This window comes from Schistocerca gregaria, chromosome 3 (assembly GCF_023897955.1).
Source record: "Schistocerca gregaria isolate iqSchGreg1 chromosome 3, iqSchGreg1.2, whole genome shotgun sequence".
In the NCBI taxonomy this organism is placed as follows: Eukaryota; Metazoa; Arthropoda; class Insecta; order Orthoptera; family Acrididae; genus Schistocerca; species Schistocerca gregaria.
The window spans coordinates 263,070,178-263,095,279 of record NC_064922.1 but is presented as its reverse complement, the minus strand read 5'-3'; the positions used below and the strand labels follow the sequence as shown (position 1 = coordinate 263,095,279).

General features: G+C 38.7%; 1 protein-coding gene across 1 annotated transcript in view; it reads left to right on the top strand.

Moving 5' to 3' along the window:
• The window catches only part of LOC126353912 (polycomb protein suz12-B), a 257,886-nt gene that overhangs the window by 183,903 nt on the left and 48,881 nt on the right, over positions 1 to 25,102 (top strand). Inside the window, exons 2-3 of the mRNA XM_050003144.1 lie at positions 11,096 to 11,142; positions 24,837 to 25,023. Of these exons, the coding sequence (XP_049859101.1) occupies positions 11,096 to 11,142; positions 24,837 to 25,023 (234 nt within the window). The remainder of the gene's footprint in view (positions 1 to 11,095; positions 11,143 to 24,836; positions 25,024 to 25,102) is intronic.

Genomic DNA, 25,102 nt, shown 5'->3' with positions numbered 1-25,102 from the left:
AGTAGGAAAAGGGAGAGAAGGAAACATAGTAGGTGAATATGGATTAGGTCTAAGAAATGAAAGAGGAAGCCGCCTGGTAGAATTTTGCACAGAGCATAACTTAATCATAGCTAACACTTGGTTCAAGAATCATGAAAGAAGATTGTATAATGGAAGAACCCTGGAGATACTAGAATGTTTCAGATAGATTATATAATGGTAAGACAGAGATTTAGGAACCAGGTTTTAAATTTTAAGACATTTCCAGGGGCAGATGCGGATGGTTGGTTTGGGGGATTAAAGGGACCAGACTGCTATGGTCATCGGTCCCACAGATGTGGATTCTGACCACAATCTATTGGTTATGACCTGTAGATTAAAACTGAAGAAACTGCAAAAAGGTGGGAACTTATGGAGATGGGACGTGGATAAACTGAAAAAACCAGAGGTTGTACAAAGTTTCAGGGAGAGCATAAGGGAACAATGACAGGAATGGGGGAAAGAAATACAGCAGAAGAAGAATGGGTAGCTTTGACGGATGAAGTAGTGAAGGCTGCAGAGGATCAAGTAGGTAAAAATAAGAGGGCAAGGGAAATCCTTGGGTAACAGAAGAGATATTGAATTTAATTGGTGAAAGGAGATAATACAAAAATTCAGTAAATGAAACAAGCAAAAAGGAATATAAACGTCTCAAAAATGAGATACACAGCATGAGCAAAATGGCTAAGCAGTGATAGCTGGAGGACAAATGTAAGGATGTAGAGGCATATATCACTAGGGGTAAGATAGATACTGCCTACAGGAAAATTAGAGAGACCTTTGGAGAAAAGAGAACCACTTGTATGAATATCAAGAGCTCAGATGGAAACCCAGTTCTAAGCAAAGAAGGGAAAGCAGAAAGGTGGAAGGAGTATATAGAGGGTCTATACAAGGGCGATGTTCTTGAGGACAATAATATGGAAATGGAAGAGGATGTAGATGAAGATGAAATGGGAGATATGATACTGCGTGAAGAGTTCGACAAAGCACTGAAAGACCTGAGTCGAAACAAGGCCCTTGGGAGAGCTAGTCCTGACAAAACTCTACCATCTGGTGAGCAAGATGTATGAGACAGGCGAAATACCCTCAGACTTCAAGAAGAATATAATAATTCCAATCCCAAAGAAAGCAGGTGTTGACAGATGTGAAAATTACCGAACTATCATTTTAATAAGTCACAGCTGCAAAATACTAACACGAATTCCTTACAGACGAATGGAAAAACTGGTAGAAGCCGACTTCGGGGAAGATCAGTTTGGATTCCGCAGAAATGTTTGAACACGTGAGGCAATACCGACCTTACGACTTATCTTAGAAGGTAGATTACGGAAAGGCAAACCTACGTTTCTGGCATTTGTAGACTTAGCGAAAGCTTTTGACAATGTTGACTGGAATACTCTCTTTCAAATTCTGAAGGTGGCAGAGGTAAAATACAGGGAGCGTAAGGCTATTTACAATTTGTACAGAAACCAGATTGCAGTTGTAATAGTCAAGGGACATGAGGGAAGCAATTGTTGGGAAGGGAGTAAGACAGGGTCGTAGCCTCTCCCAGATGCTATTCAATCTATATATTGAACAAGCAGTAAAGGAAACAAAAGGAAAAATTCGGAGTAGGCATTAAAATCCATGGAGAAGAAATAAAAACTTTGAGGTTCGCCGATGACATCGTAATACTGTCAGAGACAGCAAAGGACTTGGAAGAGCAGCTGAACGGAATGGACAGTGTCTTGAAAGGAGGATATAAGATAAACATCAACAAAAGCAAAACGAGGATAATGGAATGTAGTCGAATTAAATTGTGTGATGCTGAGGGAATTAGATTAGGAAATGAACACTTAAAGTAGTGAAGGAGTTTTGCTATTTGGGGAGCAAAGCAACTGGTGATGGTCGAAGTAGAGAGGATATAGAATGTAGACTAGCAATGGCAAGGAAAGCGTTTCTGAAGAAGAGAAATTTGTTAACAACGAGTATAGATTTAAGTGTCAGGAAGTCGTTTTTGAAAGTATTTGTGTGGAGTGTAGCCATGTATGAAAGTGAAACATGGACGATGAATAGTTTGGACAAGAAGAGAATAGAAGCTTTCGAAATGTGGTGCTACAGAAGAATGCTGAAGATTATATGGGTAGATCAAATAACTAATTAGGAGGTATTGAATAGAATTGGGGAGAAGAGAAGTTTGTAGCACAACTTGACCAGAAGAAGGGCTCGGTTGGTAGGACGTATTCTGAGGCATCAAGGGATCACCAATTTATTATTGGAGGACAGCGTCCAGGGTAAAAATCGTAGGAGACCAAGTGATGAATACAATAAGCAGATTCAGAAGGATGTAGGTTGCAGTAGGTGCTGGGAGATGAAGAAGCCTGCACATTATAGAGTAGCATGGAGAGCTGCATCAAACCAGTCTCAGGACTGAAGACGGCAACAACAACAACAACAACAGATCTCCTCAGCTATCTTTTCATTTAAAAGTGACAGCTTCAAAAGCTCTGCTGGTGAAGCTGTTGACTTTATCATCTGTAACGATAAAACGTCTTCACTGTAGATTTGAAATACCATTTACTATTATATGGTTAATTGTATTTAGTTTTCGTGGAATACTTACAGTCGTTGGAGCTCCCTGGTCAATGCCATGATTGGTGTCGTTTGAAATACATTTAATTCATTAAGGAAGGTGATTTCCAGAATGCACACATTTAATATTGTTTAGTAATGGGAAGTCTTTAAAGAGTTACTACCAGTAATCACTAGTTTCTGCAATCAGTTCACTTTTTTTTTAACTGTGTGTGTGTGTGTGTGTGTGTGTGTGTGTGTGTGTGTGTGTGTGTGTGTGTGTGTGTGTACGTACTTCAGTACTTACAGCTCACATATTTATAAAAAAGTACTAACAAAATGTCAATTTAGTTTTCAGGAAGGCATTTTCAACAGAAAATGCTATATATGCTTTCACTCATCAAATATTAAATGCAGTGAATAAGCGAACATAACCCATTGGGATATTTTGTGATCTCTCAAAGGCTTTTGATCTTTTGATTGTGTGAATCATGAAATTCTTCTAGATAGGCTTAAGTATTGTGGTATGAGTGGGACAGTGCACGAAGGGTTTAATTCATACTTAACTGGAAGAATGGAGAATATTGAAATTAACAGTACAGATAGTCTACAAAAACCAGAAGAGTCCTTTAACTGGGAGGTATCAAGAATGGTGTCCCACAGGGGTCAGTCTTGGGCCCCTCCCCCCTTACTGTTCTTGATATATATTGACGACTTGTCACTGTATATTCATGAAGATGCAAAGTTAGTTTTTTTTTGCTGATGATACAAGTATAGTAATCACACCCAAGAAGCAAGAATCAGCTGAGGACTCTCACTAGATTTTGAGAAAACACAGTTTATACAATTCTGTAAAGTAAATGGCGTAACACATTGATAAATATACACTATGAACGGAAGTCTGTTGCTAAGGTAGAATACTCAATTTCTGGGTGTGTGCGTTAATGAGAAATTGAACTGGAAGAAACAAATCGATGATCTGCTGAAACGGTTAGGTTCACCTACTTATGCTATTAGGGTTATTGCAAATTTTGGTGTTAAACGTATCAGTAAATTAGCCTACTATGCCTGCTTTTATTCACTGCTTTCATATGGCATCATATTTTGGGGAAATTCGTCATTAAGACAGCAAGTATTCATTGCACAAACGCACGTAATCAGAATAAAAGGTGGAGCTCATCCAAGATCATCATGCAGACATTTATTTAAGCAACTAGGGATATTCACAGTGCCTTCGCAATACATACATTTACTTACGAAATTTGTCATTAATAACCCATCCCAATTCAAAAATAACAGCGAAGTGCATAGCTACGACACTAGAAGAAAGGATGATATTCACTATTCTGGATTAAATCTCATTTTGGCACAGAAAGGGATGAATTATGCCGCCACAAATATCTTTGGTCAGTTACCAAATAGTATTAAAAGTCTGACAGATAGCCAGCCAACATTTAAAAGCAAATTAAAAGAATTTCTGAATGACCACTTCTTCTGCTCAATAGATGAATTCTTAGATATGAAGTAGTAACAAAAAAAATTAACTATTGTACAGAAAACGTATGTTAAAGTGACACGTTCCACACCGCTGCGAAATGTCGTATTCATGATCTACGGAACAAGGATTAATGTATGTATGTCTACATGTCTTTTATGATTTCTTGCATCACTGTGGCTCCGTAAACAGAAATAATGGAAATCATAGCACTTTCGACGATGCTTGATGGATCCGAAAGGTTCTAAATTTAATCGTGCATAGTTAAAATTAAATTTATTTTTGTGAGAAGGCGGAAATTATTTGTACATTCATTTCAGTTATCACAGTCGCGATTATTTAAAATATAATGTGGAAGACAAAAGATGAGTGGTATCTTAATTCATTCATAAATACTCACTTCAACGAATGTTTTTGTGAAACTTCTGGGTTAGTGGATCTGCTTAATGAAGAAGCGGAGGCGGAAGGGGAGAGGAGCGTGCCCTTAATGGTGTTTTAAAGGGGAAAAAATCTATTGCTGTAGACCCACTTGAACTAAAAGAAGTGCACGCCACCTTAACGTTGGCTAACACATTACCTTCACTTGTCCTAACCTAAATTGAGCAGTACAGGGGCGCGATCGGAACAAGCTGTTCGGATGCCGCTGGGGGCTGCAGGCAGGCACAAAGGGTGCAGAGTGGAGCACGGGGTTGAGATGTCGGTTACTACAAAGACCGCCTCCTTTGTTGTCGCGTCCCTCGCGATGCGCTCGCACAATCGGCCGGAGTGGGTCTCGGCTTGCCGGCTGCGTCCTGTGCTTCCTGCAGCGGAAGTCGTCCCTCCTGGCCACAACCCCAGCTGTACTTGGGCGACACACTCCTCTAGGACCAATGTCTCCTGTCATTCCATTTTCTCAATTTATCACAAGTCGGCCAAATGCCTACGCTGCAGTGCAGATTCACTACGTACACAAATCACCAACGTAGGCGAAGAGGTACATACCGGCCACCCAAATGCCGTCCTACACCATCCACCGGTGACACGCGTTCGATCGCTTGGAATAGCGCCACAGGTATGTTATTGGCTCTAAAAATTCTCGGAAGGGAGGGTTCAACACGTTACCTTGGACGGTAACTGTCTGTAAGGAAAATGGGTTACATGTGCTGCTCTTAATACGTTCTCGGTGTACTGGAATTACCCATCTTACCTCTAGCGCGGTGATTGGCGGCTTGCCTTTAACCGCGATTTACCGAGCAAAGTATCTTGGAAGTTAAGACAATCGGAAGGACCGCAGTTCAAACGTGCATGCTATCTTCCAGATGTGGCTATGTGTCATTTTTTAAAATAACAAAACGGGCCTGCAGGAATGCCTTGTTTCAGAAGGAAGTGGCCGATACCATTCCCCATTATTATCCAACCCAAGCTCCTCCGTCACCCGTGGCTAGGATTGCCGTATCTAACTGGCACCTCGTCGGGCACTCAAATGGGGATGTAGAAATGAAGTAAAAAATTATTTAATATAATTACTTTATTTATTTAATATTAATTTAATAATATTACTTAATCTTCAAGCAGAATATAATAAATAGTGTCAAAGAAAGCAGGTGTTGACAGATGTGAAAATTACCGAACTATCAGTTTAATTAGTCACGGCTGCAAAATACTAACGCGAATTCCTTACAGACGAATGGAAAAACTGGTAGAAGCCGACTTTGGGGAAGATCAGTTTGGATTCCGCAGAAATGTTTGAACACGTGAGGCAATACCGACCTTACGACTTATCTTAGAAGGTAGATTACGGAAAGGCAAACCTACGTTTCTAGCATTTGTAGACTTAGCGAAAGCTTTTGACACTGTTGATTGTAATACTCTCTTTCAAATTCTTAAGGTGGCAGGGGTAAAAACAGGGAGCAAAAGGCTATTTACAATTTGTACAGAAACCAGATGGCAGTTAAGAGTCAGGGGTATGAAAGGGAAGCAGTGATTGGGAAGGGAGTGAGGCAGGATTTTGTGAGCGATTGGGAGCAGGGAATTTCCTCTGTAATTGTTGTCTGTCATCGCCCCTTTTTTTTTGTAGCGGGTGAATTACAGCGCTTTTCCAGTCTTCTGGTATTTGCTCCGTCATCCATAAGTCTGTTATTGTATGATGTAGTTTCTGCATAAGTATAAGATCGTTTAGCTTCCAGAATTCAGCAATGATACCTTTTTTTCCTGGTGTTTTGTTATTTTTCAACTGTTTGACTACCTCCACAATTTTTTCAAGATCCGGGGCATGTGAGTCTGGGTGTGTGAATACTGGAGAAGAGAAGAAAAGTTTTTCTTGGGGTGGTTTGCAGTTGAGGCAGGAATTGAAATATTGGGCTAAGATTTTGCAATTATTTTTCGTGTTAGTTTCCAAAGAGCCATCGGGTTTCTTGAAGCACAAGCTAGGCGCTTGGTTTCCCTGTAACTTTTCTCTGAAAGTCTTCTAGAAATGTATTGTATTATTTTTTATGAAAACTTACTGGATTTCGCAGAGTCTGTTGTTGTCATATCCCCGTTTTTTCTTTTCTAATTAGTATTGAGGACTGTTTTTGGGTTTTAAGAAAGATCTCCCAGTTTTCATCAGTGTTGTGACTGCTAATTTTTTTCCACACAGTTATTCGGTTGTCAACTGCCTGATCGCAGGTTGCGTTCCAGCAGCAATGCATGGGGGTTGCCCTAATTTGATGGATTCCTAAATTTTCTGTTTCTTGCGGTCTGTTTATTTTTTCTGATTGATTTGCATAATAATATTTTCTTTTTTGAGTTTCAGATATCCCTGATTTTGTTTGGTACTTTTGGGTGGCCTTTTTAGAATTATGTCGAGTTGGGACTTTTTTTTTATTTGGAGATGAGGATGATGATCTGATTCAAAGACATATTTGCGAGTTCTGACGTTTAGAGTTTCTTTTATGTTTTCATTGGAAATTGCGACATGGTCAATTTGGTATTCACCCTGTCTGAGTGATCTCCATGTGGTTAAAATCATTAGTGCCCAATTTTTAAAACCTGCACATAAATTAAGTCCGAAGTTTCTGCAGAAGTCTATTAGTGTTCCACCATTCTTGTTGGTACGGTTGTGTTTGGTATGGGGGCCAGTGGTATAGCTTCAGCAAGTACAGTTCTTTCGAAGAGACAGTGGTCTATGATCTGAGGTTCCGTCTCCAATGATGCCGTTTATTCTTCTCTTGAGAAAGTTCGCGATCAAAAACGAAGAAGCGGATGGTTGTAAAAAAAAAAGGATAAATAAAGACACGAGACACCGCCATAACAACGAGATGAATACAACGTTCACCTGTTTGTCAAATTAACAGGCGTCAAATTTATAAAACGCTGTCGTACATAAACAACTACTCGCATTCTTGAGCGCACTGCAACACAGGAGACGGTTGGGCAGACTAGTAGTTGTGAGTACAAAAAACAAATATTGTTGACTTTAGTGCGTGTGGCTTTTCTGCTTCAGAGTTCTGTTTCTTTATTGTTGACACAGTGACCGTTAAGCACCGTAATTGGTAAGTTGTGTAGCAAACCAGGTAAATTTATTGAATTTTTGTTGAAGCAGTTCCGCTTCTACTTCGTTAGAAAGAATATCCTTGCGCAGTAATAGAGAACTGACATTAGTATTCAGTTCTTTATTCGTGCGCAAGACTGTGTAGCAAAAATCTGTTAAGTGTCCTTATGCGAAAGATGTGATCAGTATTCAGACGGCTGATACAAGAAAAGGCACATAGTGGAAAAAGCCGTACTCACGCTGAGCCGCAACGGGCAACTATAGAACAAGCGGCTGACTCCTATTATCTTTTTCTTCCTCTCCCCCGTGGAACGGCCAGTCTATTGTTCAGGTCGGCACGCCTTCGCGCAGGTCAGGGATTCGTTCGCATCTTGGAGTAAGGGAGGAGGGTCAGAGAGAGCTGTACTGTCCAGAGTCTGAGATAGCGTCAGTTTGTGACCTTCAGCTTATGCTGCCAATCCCCGCTATTAAGGCAAAATGCAGTAGTTTGCTTTACAGGTTACCTCCCATACAAGGCTTCAGGTCGTACATGTAGTTACGTAATCGTTTGTATATCCCAAGCAGTATAAAGATGGCGTGGTTTCGAAACATTTAACTCCAGCGAAAGATTTTATTTGCTGCAGGAATTTAGCGCAACTTTTTCATATTATTAATTGTGAGGGTTAAGACACAGTCGCCTGTTGGTCGTTGCAGAATGCAGGCGAAGGACTAGATATATTTGGTTATTATATATGGGATTTTTGTAAGTTTATTTTGTTTTTACAGTGCGGTAACGATTTTTAACATATGTCCGTGTACAGCCGAATAACTGCAATTTCTGCTTTGAATTTATTCAGTTACACATACACGTATAATATTAAAAATCTTTAATATATTATTACCAACAACCGAGGTCGAGGGACCAACAACACGACATGTTTTCCGTAAGAACAACACGGAATTTTGTAAACCGTTTTTCGCTGTCGTGTTTACATGTTAAGTAGTGAAGCGGATTTGCTAGGCCAGTTAAATATGGCGTCTGCAAAACAGCTGTTCCAGTTTCTGCTTTAGTCAGCACTGTCGCAATTTACCTTCACTTAAATAATAGAGGTAGACAGCTCCATGCTGAGTCTAATATTTTTGCTTCTTCACTGCACAATAAGTCACTCCGTGTATATTAGCCGAATATTTCGAAAACAAGACGTAAACTGACAAATCAAGCACATTTAAAAAAACGGCTGTACTTTTACATGGGAGCGTACGTCGACTGTGGAAGTGAAAAACCGGCTGCTGGAAACGGATTTACAGAATCGATTTAGGAGTGTTTACATGCCAAACCAGAAACTGTATTGTCAAATCAGTTAACGAAATTGATTTGGGGGTCAATGTAAACATAGCGAATGTGTTATGTTTGGGTCTGAGTGTGACTGTGTCGGTCGTTTTCGTCAACTGCCCCTTCCAGCAATCTTAGTTGTGGCGGTAGATCGAACTGTAATGTTGCCGTAGTTCTAGATTCTGTTGAAAGGTGACAGTCTGGTTGCAAGTTACGGTGGTTGTAGCAGACGGGGCCTTAGCGTAGTCCAGGGCCCATATTTTAACGTGCTTTTCTTTATGAACTACTAAAACTGCAAGACAGTCTCAGAAAAAATGCAAGGCAATCCTGTAACAGATGTCTTGACAATCAAGAGAGATAAATTGGCCTCCCGTACGTGCTTTTGATTTGCTGCAAAATGTAACTTACATTAAAGTTTCTAGAGTAGAAATTACCTTGTGAGATACTCCTGTTAATCAAATTAGCCTAGTCTTAAAGGTATATGGTCTGAAATTTACTAGTAGTAGTTCAATTATGATGAACTTCTTGGACTTTTAAATGTTTAAATATTATAAGAATCAGCAGTAGTTGTTACATAAGAATGATTTAACCTGTAGCATGAAATGCAGTGGGTAAGACACTAGACTCTCATTGGGGGGGGGGGGGGGGGGGGGGCTTAAATTGGAATGATCTCATACTAGTACGTGCATACTACATTAATTTCACATCACTTAGCTGCCCCCCAACACCCACACTCAAAATCATTACACAGAATTAGAAACATAGTGCAGTTTTTTTATCGTAGTCACACAAAGGTGTATTAATAAATTTATTACACAGCCTGTTTTCAGGCCTAAACATACCATCTTTATGTGTATTATGATTGTAATCAGGAGTGTGACAAGCCATACCACTATCAGACTTGTCACAATTTTAATTATAAATCAGGAGCACATGTATCATGCAGTGCATCTATGTATATTACGTGTGCTCGTGATTTATAATTAAATCATCAAAATGTTGGCTGGTGGCATGTTGTTGGATAGTGGCATGGGTTGTCAGACATCTGATTTTGATGTCATAATACACTTAAAGATGGTTTCTTCATAACTGAAACTGGCTGTGTAATAAATTGATTAATCCAGCTGAGTGCAGCCATGTTTTTGAATAATTTTTATGGATTGTAAATCATCACCCCTCAAAATAGTGTAGGCCTATATTGCATTTCCTCTGCAGTAGATTGTGAGGTAGCACAATGATTAGCATGCTGGACTCACAGTCAAGAAGAATTGAGACAGAAAGTCCTACTTACTTCTCTATATTAATGTTTTCTGTTATTTTCAGGAATCAATTAAGATGACAGCCAGGATGGTTAATTTGAAAATGAGACAACAGATTTCCCTCTTCATTCTTATTCAGTCTGAGCTTGTGCTCCAACTTTAATGACCTTATTACTGATGAGTTGTCAAATCTAAATCTTGCTTTCTTTGTAATAGATACATTGCCCAAACCATGTATTCTACAGAATAGTACTGACTGAAAATTCAAACACTTCACTTTTTATGTCTTTCAAAGAAATAAAACTGGACAGTTACTTCATTGCCCCTATTTACACTTGATCATCCGAAGTGACACTAAATGTGAAGACGATATAAATAATCAATTGTGTAACACAATTGAAGGCAACTGAAGATAATGTAACTGCTTGAAACCTGTCATGGTATATATAAAGCGTTTGTTAAGAATAGTAATCAGTTGTGCTTTGTTTTATGAATATATAAAATTTTAGATGTTTTTATTAAGAAATGACAAGCATCTCCCTGGAAATTTGTGATGGAAAAGTACTACACTGATTATAAATTATGTAGGTTCTCGTACAACATTTGTAATTATTCTCAGTTTCAATTGACATTGTCTTTAAGAATAACTGAAAAGTTAAATAGATACAGAAGTATCAGTAGTATGTGAACATTTGTCTCCTTGAAACACGCACCACCCTGCATGTGTTGTTACTGATCACTGAATTATAGAAGGAACTAGAATACTCACCAAGCAACCTTAACTATCATTTAATGACAGAAGCAACTCTTGAGTTAATGTTAGTGGTCTGTAGCTAACTTGATTTTTCTTGTACTGTATAAAAATGTTGGCCCCTCTTTATTTAGTTTATATTGAATGATTGTGTATCAGATTACAATATGTGATTAATTTTTGTTTTGATTTGTTTCAGAACCTACACAAATATACAGATTCCTTAGAACAAGAAACATGCTGTCAGTAAGTACAGTTGTTCATACATTCACTTTTTCCTTGTTGTTCTATGAACATCTCGTGTCCTGTGTGGATCACAAGGAGTTGGTTCCTTTTGAAGCTTAACAGATTGTTAATAGTGAATAACAAATTGTGGAGGGGGGGAGGTGTGACAAAATATGCAAGGCAACTGTGATGTAGGATTTGTTCAGAAATTTCTGTGCATACAACCACACAGTGATTGCTGATCCATGGTATTCAAAAAGCACACTAATAATTACAATTTTTAATTAATGTAATGAAAAGTAATGAATTTAAAATAATTATCACAGAAATGTGCAAAGTTGATAATTTTGTGTGAATACGAGCTATGCTGTAGCACAGTAGTTGATGTGGACTTGCAGACTGCTCCTTTTCTGTACACTGAATATTATTATTATTATTATTATTATTATTATTATTATTATTATTATTATTATTACACTGAATATTAATAATAATAATAATAATAATAATAATAATAATAATAAGCTAACTCTGCATAGTAGTAATTAACCACTTTTATGTTAGCTGGACAACTATATAGATTTTAGAGTTGCTGGTCTTTCTTCCTGAAACATTAGGAAGAGCCGAAGAATAAAAATGTGTACATTGTTGTGGCAGCAATGATTACAAAAGTACAAAGAACAACTAAAACAAGCAGAAGGATATATATGTTCAGAAAACTAGATAAAAAAAAATCAATATTGTCGTATCTCAATGAGGAACTTGAAACCTTCAGAATAGGAGCATGTAGAGGAACTCTGACTCAAGTTTAAAAGAATATTAGACCATGCTCTGGATAGATATTTCCCCAAAATAGCAGTTCATAAAGGGAGGGAACATCCATGGTATGCAGTCACTGTAAAGAAACTTCTAAAGAAAACGGGATTACTGCACAACAAAGCATAGGTCTTTAGATAGAGAGATGCTGATGGAATGCGTCCGGCTCTCGAGAGAGCAATTCATTATTCTACCATAGCAGAATATTGTCAAGTGACATTTCACAAAATCCAAAGAAATTCTGGCCATATGTAATTTCTGTTAGTGGCATCAAAGTTAGTGTTCAGTCCCTAGCGATTGATACAGGAATTGAAATTGAGGGTAGGAAAACAAAAGGTGAAATGCTTTTCTTTGTTTTCAAATGTACCTCTACAAAGGAAAACCCAAGGAAATAAGTGTTAGTATTAATATTAATGTCAGTGGCATTGAGAAACAGCTGAAATCATTAAAATTAAACAAAGCTTCAGGTCCTGATGGAATCCCTGTCAGGTTCTATTCTGAAATTGCGGCCGAGTTAGCACCTCTCCTAACTCTAATCTATCTTAGATCTCTTGAACAAAAAACTATGCCCATTTCTCGGAAAAAGGCACCTGCCACACATGTATACAAGACTGGTAGTACAAGTAACCCACAGAACTACTGTCCAATATCCTTGACATTGATTTGTTGTAGAACCTTGGAACATATTCCGAGCTCAAACATAATGAAGTATATTGATAAAATGACCTTATCTGTGTTAACCACCATGGATTCCGAAAACATCGATCATGTGAAACCCAACTTGCGCTTAGTACCGCACCTACGCTTATTGTCAGAAGTATAATCATATGAACTATGAAGTGAAATTTGTGACTGGATTGAGTACTTTTTGGTAGGGAGGACACATCTTGGATGGAGAGTCATCATTAGATGTATAAGTAACATAAAGGATTGGGGGGGGGGGGGGGAGGGGGTCAGGGAAGTGTGTTGGGACCAATGTTGTTCTTGTTGTATATTAATGACCGTGCAGTCAGTATTAATAGTAATCTCAGACTTTTTGCAGATGGTGTCGCTATCTACGATGAAGTATTATCTGAAAGAAGCTGCATAAATATTCAATCAGGTCTTAAGATTCCAAAGTGGTGCAAAGATTGGCAACTTGCTCCAAATGTTCAGGAATGTAAAATTTTGCACTTCACATGATGGAAAAAATGTAGTATCCTATGACCACAATATCAATGAGTCACTGTTGGAATCGCGCAACTCATAGAAATACGTGGGTGTAACACCCTGTAGGGATATGTAATGGTATGATCACGTAGGTTCAGTTGTGAGTAAAGCAGGTGGTAGGCTTCAGTTTATTGGTAGAATACTGGGGAACTGAAATCAGTCTACAAAAGAGATTGCTTACAAATCATAGGTGTGGCCCATCCTAGAATATTGTTCAAGCGTGTGGGACTCTTACCAATAGGACTAACAGGGGACATTGACTGTATACAGAGAAGGGCAGAATGAATGGTCACAGGTTTGTTTAATTTGTGGAAGAGTGTCACATAAATAGTGAAGCAACAGAATTGGTGGACTATGGAAGATAGACATAAAGTACACACACACACACACACACACACACACACACACACACACACACACACACACACACACACAATGTACACCAACGAAGAGAAGGCTACTCATCTGTGGTGAATGTAAGTTAGCAGAACAGTAATTACACTGCTGTTTTCTGATGTATTGGTACATTTAGTACAGCAGTTTAATCCTTTTAAATACTGTCTTGTAGAGTAGGCATACAGTAAAGGCTGTCCTTCCTGCAAACTGCATCGATGTAATGTTTCTTCTTTTGTTGTTGTTGTTGTTGTTGTTGTTGTTGAAGATAAGCGAAATGCTATGCAGGCAGTGGAAGTGTACAGAGAGCAATATCCTGACAAGAACACGCCTTCCCAATGAATGTTTACTCGTCTTGTTGCGACGCTTCAGGGAATGGGAAGTTTCAGCCCACGACAACACAGTCGTCAGCACTCGCACATATGAAGCTGCCGGTGTTGCCATTCTCGCTTCTGTTGCTATGAATTCACATGTTAGCCTACGACAGTTGAACGCGAGATTGGTATTCCTAAAACCGGTGTACATTGTATTCTTACACGTCACTGGTTCTATCCTTATCACGTACACCTTCATCAAGAATTGCGTGGGAATGATTTCCAGAATCGTGTACAACTCAGTCAGTGGCCACAGAAGCAAATCCTTGCCAACCAGAACTACTTCTCCAATGTTCTATTTAACGATGAATGTTCCTTCTCAAACAAAGGACATTCAAATACAAGGAACATGCATTATTGGTCCAGCGACAACCCAGGTGTAACGTCAGCTTCAATGGAGAGTTAATGTCTGGTGTGGAATGCTTGGTACTACAATTATTGGCCGTTATTTCATCAATGGTAGTCTAAATAGCACAGCATATGCCAACTTCCTCAGACGAATTATTCCTCCTCTTCTGTGGATGAAGTGCTGCTAAGAATCAGAATGCTTATGTGGTATCAACACGATGAATGTCCAGTGCACATCGTATTCTGAACCAAAGGTATTCTGCCAGATGGATTGATTGAGGAGGAACAGGTACTTGGCCTGTTAGGTCTCCTGATGTAAATCCTCTGGACTTTTTTTCTTTGGGGATACATTAAAGATGTTGTCTATCATGATATTTCAACGACTCCAGAGGACATGTAGGAATGTATCGTGCTTCCTTGTAATTCTCTTCAGCAGGCAACACTGGAAGCAGTAAATAATTTTTTCATTCAATGAGTGCACCAGTGTATCGGTGTCGAGGGCCACCACTCTGAGCACCTTTGAATGTTCGACTCCTGGGCAATGGTACAGGAGAGTCAAAGTCAATTTTGTGTTATGTTTTTACTTGGTTTTCATTTGTTATCTGACAACTCCAGCAAGTGGACAAGGTTGTGATCCCGGGCTCAAAGTCAATGTTGTGTTATGTAATTAATAACGCTGTGTTTCAGTAAATGGTACACTGTGATACATTTTTGAATAGGTCTTTAGGAGAGGAAATAATTATCAAATTAAAAAAAATACAGGGTACCATTTAAAAAAGTCATATCGCTGTTCATATCTTTGTAAAAAACAAAGCTACAATGAAGGTAATCATGCTGATTGATGTCCCCAGATAGCTAAAGAACATTTGCTTGATTTTGTAATTTGCATCTGGACAAACAGTTACTTAGGGTGGCCAACAGGAGTGGTTGCCGGTTGCGTGTAAGTAGTTTCTAGCATGCAGCCTCGGACAGGAGGAACATTATGAACAGATTTAAAAAGCAATCAGTTTTGATGAAAAAGTGGACTATTTTAAACATATTTCTTCAGTTCTGAGAGTGACATTTTCCCATGAAATGAACTATGGTAGACTTAAGCAGCAGACAAGAGGCTGATAACATTTGGGATTAAAATAACCTGTGCCAGGGAAAGAGACCTCCAGCATTTCCAGAGGCCAAGTTGTAACCATGTATGGCAAGTAACAGTGTTTGTGTAGACAAGTCTCTATATTTATGCTATTCTATCACAGATATCAGTTTGTCCATGCAAATGTCTCACAATATGAGATGAACAGCAGCTATTTCATTTACCAGAGAAGAAAAAGATTTTTTATAGTATTGCTGTATTAAACAGAGGCTGAGAAAGCACAAATAGTTTGTAAAGATTCACAAATAGTTAATACTTATTCATCTATATGTTGAATAATTTCACATGCCTAAAGGTTTCCTTCATAATAGGATACACTGAAAAAGGTGGACAGTAATGAATGAGCGATCACACCAGGTTACTGTTTCTTGTACATCATGAGTAAACTGTCCATTAAAAATGGAAGTGTAAAAAAATTTGCTTTCTTGTCGATTGGGTTTACGCGCTGGTACATTATGCAATAACCCAGGGCTTTTACTGTTGTGTACTTTTGAAGTTACAATGAAGTTACATATACACTTGCTGGCATGCAACTTAAGGATGAAAGCAATTTTGCATAATGTGTCACTGCCAAATAACATAGCTCAATGAAACTTGCGCCATACAAAGAAAGAACTGCTACAGTATAGGGTACAGGATGTAATAGAAAGAAATATTCAACGAAACAAACAGAAATGACACTTTTATTCAAAGTCAATAATTACTTTGGAGTCACCATGATTTATGATCGTCTCCTGTACATTACAAAAGGCAGAACACAGTTCTTAATAGTGTGTGTGATCATCACAGATGCAATGCATGCTTTGCAGTTTGCTCCCATTTGGCTGCAAGGTTGGTAAGGGGTTCATGTGGTAGGCCGTTCCATTCCTCCAACTTCTGAATGGTCATCGGTGCACATGAATGTGCTTCAAAATGTCTCCATAAGGCACTCCACATGTGGTCGGTGGGCTTTACATTGGGGGAAAATCAGTGACCCGTCAATTTGCCGAACAGCCTTTCATTTCAAGAGCCCTCTACCTGCGCTGTTAGATGTGGTTGTGCAGTGTCATCCTTAAAAATGAAGTCTGGACCGAATGCACCCTTCAAAAGACACTTGTGGAAAGGATTACAACGTCATGACCAGTAAGTGTACAGTATTCAAAGATGTGGAGATCTGTATGCCATGCAACATTACGCCACCCCACACCATAACACCTTGATCATCAAAGCAATCGTATCCATCACTGTTCCTGGCTGCGTTACCTGGTCCAGATTCACTACTCAAACTGAATCTGCTCTCATCTGAGAAGAGCATATGATACCATTACTCACTGGTCCAGTCCTTGTGCTCTTGGCACCATCACAAATGGTGCCGCCAACGAGTCAGTGAAACATATCAATCATACTAGTTGTCGGGCAGAGAGACCACTCTTGCACTGCCACTTTGGTACATGAGATTCCATGCCCAACAGTCTTCTTAAACTTGGTTGAAATTGCGTCAGCTGTTTGACGTGGGTTACTCTTCGCTGTTACACAATGTAGCACTTATCTGTTGCTGTAGTTGACCATGTTTGACCACCTCCTCTCCTTTGGGTATTAGTGCCTGTGGTTTGGAATGCTCCATATGCATGTGAAACAATGCTGTGAGCAATACCAAACACCTGGGCTACATTTGCCACACATTGTTCTTCTTCTAGTTTCCTGATTATTATCCCCCTGAAGTCATCCAAATGTTGTAGTGAAGACCACCACCACAGGGCACCGTAGCTGTTGCTGACTGACACACACAGTGCCTTTTTGCCATTACTGCGACTTCCTTATTTTGTAGGGCCAGCCCCATGTGGCTCTATAGTCACATTGTCCTCGTGTCATGTGGCGTTCAGCTTTCTGTGGACAACTGGGAGACCTCTGTCAACATGCTCCTGCAATTTCACTTGTTTCCACCGAGCTGTTAATAAGTAAAGATACTCCACCTATATCCCATAAAGTTTTGCAGAGCAGTGTGGTATGAGGTACAGAATTTATCATGTTGTCTGGGCCAATACTGAGTAGAAGTATCTACAAATTGAAATCAATAGTGAATAGTAGTGCCTAAAAAGGTGACACTTTAATTGTAATAAAATGCAAAGTCTGAAAATCTAATCATGTCATGAAAAGGAGAGAGAGGTTTCTTTCCCTAGAATGTACTTTCAGTAATGCTGTTATGCTGAATTCAATGAAAGTTATTAAGGACTTGCTCTGTTCATATAAATACCCTTATTTTCCAACAAACTGTCACATTTCAAGAGATGAGTACTTTCTGTTGAGTAGGTTGCAGCAGCACACAACAATCAGTCTAATAGTGATATTATCATACAATAGTATAATCAGAGTGTATATTAGTAATGTGCAGAATAAGAGTGTTTGTAAAAACTGCTATATTTTAGTGTCACAGTACAGTATAGTAGATTTTATGTTCCGTAAAGTATGGCCAGCTGTTCCAGAGTTAACTACTTAAAAAACAAGAATGTAGTTATATAAAGGGTGATCAGAAAGTTTTCATTGGAAGGCCATACAATCCCAAATCGATATGTCAATGAGGCAAAATTGCCATAAGTGTTCAGGCAATCATTCTTCTGACACACGGTCTTGAAGGTAACCATTTTGTGAAACATTGAGTCCTGCTGCACGAAGAAGTCTGTTACTGCCTGTTGCATATCCTCGTCTGCAAGGAATCGGTGATCCTTAAGGCCCTTTTTAAGGGAAGGCATGTAATCTCTTAGAGAGAGATCAGAACTACAGGGTGGGTGCTCAAGTATCTCCCATTTGAGTTTCCATAACCTCTACGTTATCCCATTTTGGATATGGGGACATGCATTATCATGAAGCAGCAGCGCCCCTTGGCGCACCAATCCACATTGCTGGTTTTTGACAAACCTGCTGCCCCATATACATTCTTCATTCTCTGTTGGATGCCATCTGGTGTTTGTCCTTCAACAACCAAGAAGAGAATAAGAGCACATCGGTCCTGTTTGGACAATTTGGCAATAATGTTGCCATAATTCATGTTTCTGCCTTTATCGCACAAATGTCAAAAAGACATGAATGCCACACTGATCCCTTGCCTACACGTTGTTGCTTGTATACCCGCATCAGACTCATGCTAAGTTGCTTATATGTTGCAGCAGTGCCCTCAAACAGGAACTTTTTGGTAACTCCTTGTACCTCAGATGTACATAATAGACAATTGTGAAAATGTGATTTTGGGTACTGCATTGTGCTTATATTAGTAAGGAGTGAGTTTCCTAATGAAGTGGGTCAGGGGTGCGAAGCCCTCTTCCAGTTGTGTGAGCCGTCTTTGTGCGAGTCAAGATAGACTTGACTTCCTCCTGGGGCACGGCATCCTTGTGGGTGGTTTGGGAGACATTCTGGACATTTGACCTATTTGTATCAATGCTATTGTACTTTGGCAATCCACACAGTGTCATTTCCATGTTTCTGTTCATCAATTCCTTTGTGAAAGTCATCAAAACCTTCATTTCCTGACAACATTGATCTGCCGACATGTATTTTGCTTCAGTAGTAGAGAGTGCAACCACTGCTTCTTGTAGCACTAAGTGATTAAGGCATTATTGTAAAGAAATGTTCAAGGTGTAACACCAAAAAATTGCACCCCATGTATTGCGGAAATGGGAAGTGCTAATGATGTGCTGTTTCACAGGAAGGGTTGGTAGCCAGGAGCTCATATTGTTAGCCAATAAACAGATTTTCATACTTGAAAGTGTATTTTTTGTGCGACCATATCTTTTTAAAATGGACCAATGCCTATAGACGCTAACAAACTAAAAGTAGGGTAAATTAGAATGTCAGAGGTGTTTGGTGCAGGTTTCCAGTGCAAGTCATTTACGAGATACTGTATTTTGAAAAGTTCGAACACCAACTCTTGTCCAATACCTATGACAGCACCCACTAAAAAACATCACAAATGCTTACACTGCTTGTGTGGATTCTGACCAGTAATGAGACAATGGTCCATCAAAAGTTGTTCAAAATGACCACTGGCAGTGGCATTACACGCTTCCAGTCTGGTACCGAATGACTGCTGAGATGTCCAAGCAGTCTGCTGTAATACATAGCCGCATATTATTGGGTGTAGTTGGTATGTCCTTGTGGATAGCATCTTTCAAGTTTCTCCACAGAAAAAGGTATACAGGCATCAAATGAGGGGAACAGGCTGGCCAATGTACAGGTCCTCTGCTTGAAGTCTTAACAATTTGGAAAAAATTCGTTAAGTCGTATTGCAGTACTGGTACTCGTGGGTTCCTCCTAGTCTTGTGGGAGATAGTCTGTTAGGAAACTGCAATATGTATGCACGTTCAGTGTTCAGACTATCAAAAATGGGCCCATGAGCAGATTGATCACTATATTGTACCACATGTTCACACTCCATGGATGATAACATTCCTCCTGACAAAGTCAAATGGGGTTGTCAACAGGCCAGTGGTACATGCAATTTAACTGGCCATGATTGGTCAATGTGGCTTCATCACTAAACAATATGCATAAGACTTGAGGAGTATCCTGTCTTAATGCCCATATACCTGAGGTAACACAATTTTGACAATTGTTTCCATGCAGCTCTTGATGGAGGTAGGTGGAACCTATGTCAATGGAGAACACATTGAACACTTGCGTGACAAGTGCCATTTCTCTGTGTTATTGATTGCATGGTGTTAACATGCGGATCAGGTGGAACAGCAGCAAGAACATTAATGTCCCCCCTCTTCTGTCATCACTTGTTTCCTTTTTTTACATTATCTAGGTATTACAGTACCACTTTCATGTAACTGGTGGAAGAGGTTGGTAAATAATTGCTTAGGTGGTTTATGTCTACTGTAATATCTTGCAGCATTTACAGTACAAGAATGAACTGCATTCTTTCTACTCTCTTCATAGGCCATGAGGATGTTAGGTTTTTCTTCATTGGTAACTACCATTGACCATTTGCCACCAACTGCTTGGACTCTTTCACACTGACTGGCTACCTAGTGGCAGTGCATTCAAGGAACACACTGTAAGCAAATATAACATCATCTTACCTAGCAACTACACAGGTAGTATGAGACAAACAAATGTCAATGTAGACACTTATCAAAATATGACATCTCTTAAACGACTCGCATAAAATCCTGCAAGAAACTCCACTGATATTCTAATTTACCCTACTTCGATTTCATTAGTGTGAGTAGGCATTGTTCCATTTCAAAAGAGTGTATGTTTGCACAGAAAATACACCTCCTAAATATTATTACAATGTGTTTATAGGCTAACAATACAAACCCCTGACTACCAATCCATTATGTGAAAACTGCGCATCAGTAGCACTTCCCATTTCTGCAGTGTTTGTAATGCAAGTTTTATGTGATTTATCTCGTATATCCTGTAGCATTTTTTCTGTCTGTCTTGTCATCTCTGAAATCCGCATAAGTCATTCACTCCCTGTCATTGAATTCAAATTTCTTACACCTCTCTTCAGATTTTGGATATCTGTGTGATTTGGTTTACCCATTGATCTGCTTTCATGATTCACAGCATATGCTAGGTCCTATCTTGCTTTACATGTTAAATACAATAAACTACCCATCATTTCACAATATGGAAAGTCTGTCTTTGCTGCACTGATTTCTTCAGTTTCTCCTAGAGTTGAAATTGGAGTTGTTACCGTTTTTAACTTTTCCATTCTGTACCATTTTACCACTTCTTTAGCAGATTTTTCTTGGTATATGCTTTTGTTATTTTTATTTAACTTCCAAGAGATAAGAGTTACTTCTATCAATTGCAGTGTCAAAATTGTTCCTGTGTTTTTGCAGGAGATTTTTCATTTGACAGATGTATTCTCCAAATGTCATCCCATTGCCAGCATGTACAGAGATACACGTGTTTCTGAGTATCTGATTTTGGGACCACATTGGTCAGATTTCAGTTTCGATTGAGTTTCTCATTCTTAAGAAAATTGTTCAGTTCCTTACTCCATTGCAGTGGAGCTTGTTTCCATCCATACAGTGCCTTTATGAGCAGGAAATTCTCACGGTTCCTTTGTATCTCCCTGAAACTTCGATGAAAATATGGTCCTTCAGATTACCATTCAGAAAGGTTGTTTTACCTCGAATGTCATAATTACCAAATCTTTTTGTGCAGCAAGTGCAAATAGGAGTGTTAGGGAATTAGTTCGTCCAACAGAACTAAAAATATATTTAAAATCCACTTTAGTTTAATCCTGTTGACACACTCTTGCAACTAGTTTAGCTTTGTACTTTCCTTATCCTTTTTCTTGAAAATCCAGTTTTCTGTAATTATTTCTTTTCCATGAGCAGTTTCTGTGTCCACCAGAGTCCATGTTTCATTTGAGTTCATTGATTCTCCCACTTCATTTGTAGCCTTCATCTAATTCTCCTTCTCTTCACCTTCAGTCCATTTTGTGTATGTGAACATGACATAATCATTATATTTCGTTAGCAAATTTATTGGACGTCTTGGTTTCTGATAAGTATTTTTATCTTCTTTTGGAGTTCTTCTTCTTCAAAAACTTTGGTTTTCTCTAGTTACAGCTATTCGTCCTCCTCCTCCTCCTCCTCCTCCTCTGGTTCCTCTCCTTTGTCTACATATCAATGATTAAGCCCAATATCTCTTGCTTCAGAAAATTTCCAGGTCTTAGGATTCCATATGGCATAGCCATCAAGAACACCTCTTACACTTACTTTAAACAAAAAAATACTCATGTTGTTTTGTTGACCCTACAGATCCAAAAGTAGCCATTACTGATAAATTTGATCTACTTCCAGGTCACATTCGAAGTGGAGTCTCATCAACTGCTGTAGTAGTACTTCTGTTCATGAGAATAACTGCACTCAAGGACACACAGCCCCACATTTTGTTTCCAACTTTTGAATCGAAAAATGTGGCACTTACTTTGCTCATGATAGTAAGATTTATTGTGTCTGCCTTACCATTCAACTGAGGAGATTACTTAAGTGCATAGTCAATCAATACACCTTTCTTTCTACACCATTCCTCCCCTGTCATGTCTTATTTTTCTCTGCCTTCAGACGGAAATGAGCTTCACTTCCACTTGCATGTTCTTTGATGTGATCTTCTTTTTCATTTTTTGTGTGTGAAAGGTACACACTCGACAAATGTGCATAATCATCAAGACATACTAAAAATTGTTCTTCATTGAGACAAGGTGGTGGGTTTATCTAACCACATACATCAGTGTGAAATAATCTTGTGCGTTGTTATTGGTCTGTGCTGCATAATGTTGAATGGTTTTCTTCATTTGTGACATTAGTGTCTCCATCTTTCACAGTTGTCACCTTTTTCTTGTCAAATATTGCCACTACCCCTTTTTCAGAAATGGCATTTACTGACTAAATTTCTTTGTAGTTCATGGTCATGTAATACATTGTTCAGTAACACCTTTTGTGAGTTAACATCAACAACCAGATTAAAGCACATAAAATTTTCATTTACAATCTTAATTTTTGTACCTTCTCAGCTCTTCACATTTGACATAATTTTCCTTTCGTATGACAAGTACTCTGTGCTTCCACTGCCTGCAACAAATTTGCCATCAGTTTTATCAATATTCTTTTCTCACTTTTTGGTCACAAGTACTTCTTAAATAGAAACTGTCTTTGATGCTTTCTTCATCTTATGATGATCCTCTTTTTGTAGTAACATTTTTCAGCTGGTTTATTCGTGTTTTTGCAGTTTGTACTGGGAGCCAAAGTCAAACAGTCGAAGCTCCATGTAGAAATATAAAAAATGTAGGAAAAGATACATTACTGCATTAAGTTGCAGACATGCACAATTAAGACACTTACACACAAGCTTTTCGTTACAGCCTTCGTCAGAAAGAGAGAAACATGCACTATTCATTCACACAAGCAAGCACACCTCACACCCACACGACTGCCAACTCCAGCAACTCGGGCCCGAGCTGAAGGTTGAACAGCTGTTGCATGTTAATATACCATTAGAAGTAGTTACTGATTAATGCAAACAATCTCATCTCTTGTACTGTTCTGTTAATGACAATACTATGAAAAGGACAGAGTGCTACTCACCACTTAGAAGATACGTTCAGTCACTTATGGGTACAAGAAGAAGACTGCTATATGTTTGAGCTTTGAGTCAAAAGACCTTCTAATACAGAAAACACACACCATTGTCTGTGTCCAGCTGTAGTAATGTTGCTCGTAATAAAACTTTTCAATCACATGGCTAATTCATCGAAATTCCAGACAGATTGGAAGATATTAAAATAAAAGATGAAAAAGCCTCTCTTAGGCTATTGTTACTATGTCCTGCAAGAACTTGTCAGTGCAGATTAGTGGCTTATGTAGCGCAAAAGACTTAAACATTTCTGTTACAGTATTTTTTACTTCCCTTTTTACTCATCATTAAATGGCCAAATGGCAGACTTAGTTAAACACGAATTAATATAATATGGCTTCTAAACTGGCCTGACACTACAGAAGTATTTCATATTGCACAATAAATCCAGAGGATAGTAACTAACTGTTCTTAAAATCACCACTTGAATGGTGCCTGGTGAAATTTAGCTTTCAGGTACTATCACAGGCTATTCACCAAGAAAGTAAATGAAAACAGATCTCTAGAAGTTGGTGATTGCATGAGAACGTCTATTGTTTAGCACTGAATAGGTTAACCTGTAAAATGTGTTGTCACAGTTCTATAATGCATGCTCATGATAATCTCAGAGCTTGCAGCCCAGGTTCGACAATAATTAACCATGAGAGTTGCTCTCACGTGGCGAAAAAGAGAAGCGATGTGCTAGACCAGGTGTGGTCAACTGCTAGATTTCCCAGTAGCGGTGGGAGAAAAGTTGTTTATGTGTATAGGTTCTTATGACTAGTAGTGTCTGTCTCCTCCCTGTGCATTACAGAAGTGGAAAATTGATACTTAAAAATGATGATAACATTTGAGAAAAAGCACTTCTGCCAGTGAATATTTGAAGCAGTGCAATATTCAAAGTATGTTGTGTCTGCTAAGGCCCTGGACGTAATTTATATTGGGCTCATATGGTGTTCTCCCATACATACCTTGCTGCTGTATCCCCTCTGTAAACCATCTTTGTTAGAACACAGCATCATTATGGGATTTGTTCTGCTGTATGGGATTGTGTATTTACTAGATCCAGATTTACATTTGTGTGGAATTTCTTGAAAGCCAAGTTCTGAAATCCTCCCTATATGTAAAATACTGTATTATAACAATTTAATGTTCATTCACATTCACTTAAAATTTGTAACAGAATGTCCTTGTTTTGAATATATGGATTCTAATATGTGCTTTCCAGTGTGTGTGTGTGGGGGGGGGGACTTTGATTATGGTTAAAGCACTGTGCTGTCAAAGATTAATTAATACAGTGTGTATTTACTTTTTTTCAGCCCGTATTTTTAAACAGAACTCTGAGTTACATGAAACAGCGCATGTCCCGCACCAACAAAAGCAGAAAAAATTTCAGTGTTGACAACTTAATGGATATGGTAGTGAAGAGGAATAAGGAAAGCATACAGCCTGAAGTGATGCGCGGTTATATGACACTGACGTTTCTTGGCTTTTATGATAAGAAAGGTAAAAAGGAAAAAAAATTAATTTTTAGTAACAAAACAATGTTATCCTTAGTAGAATATGACTTCGTTAATTTAGTAAT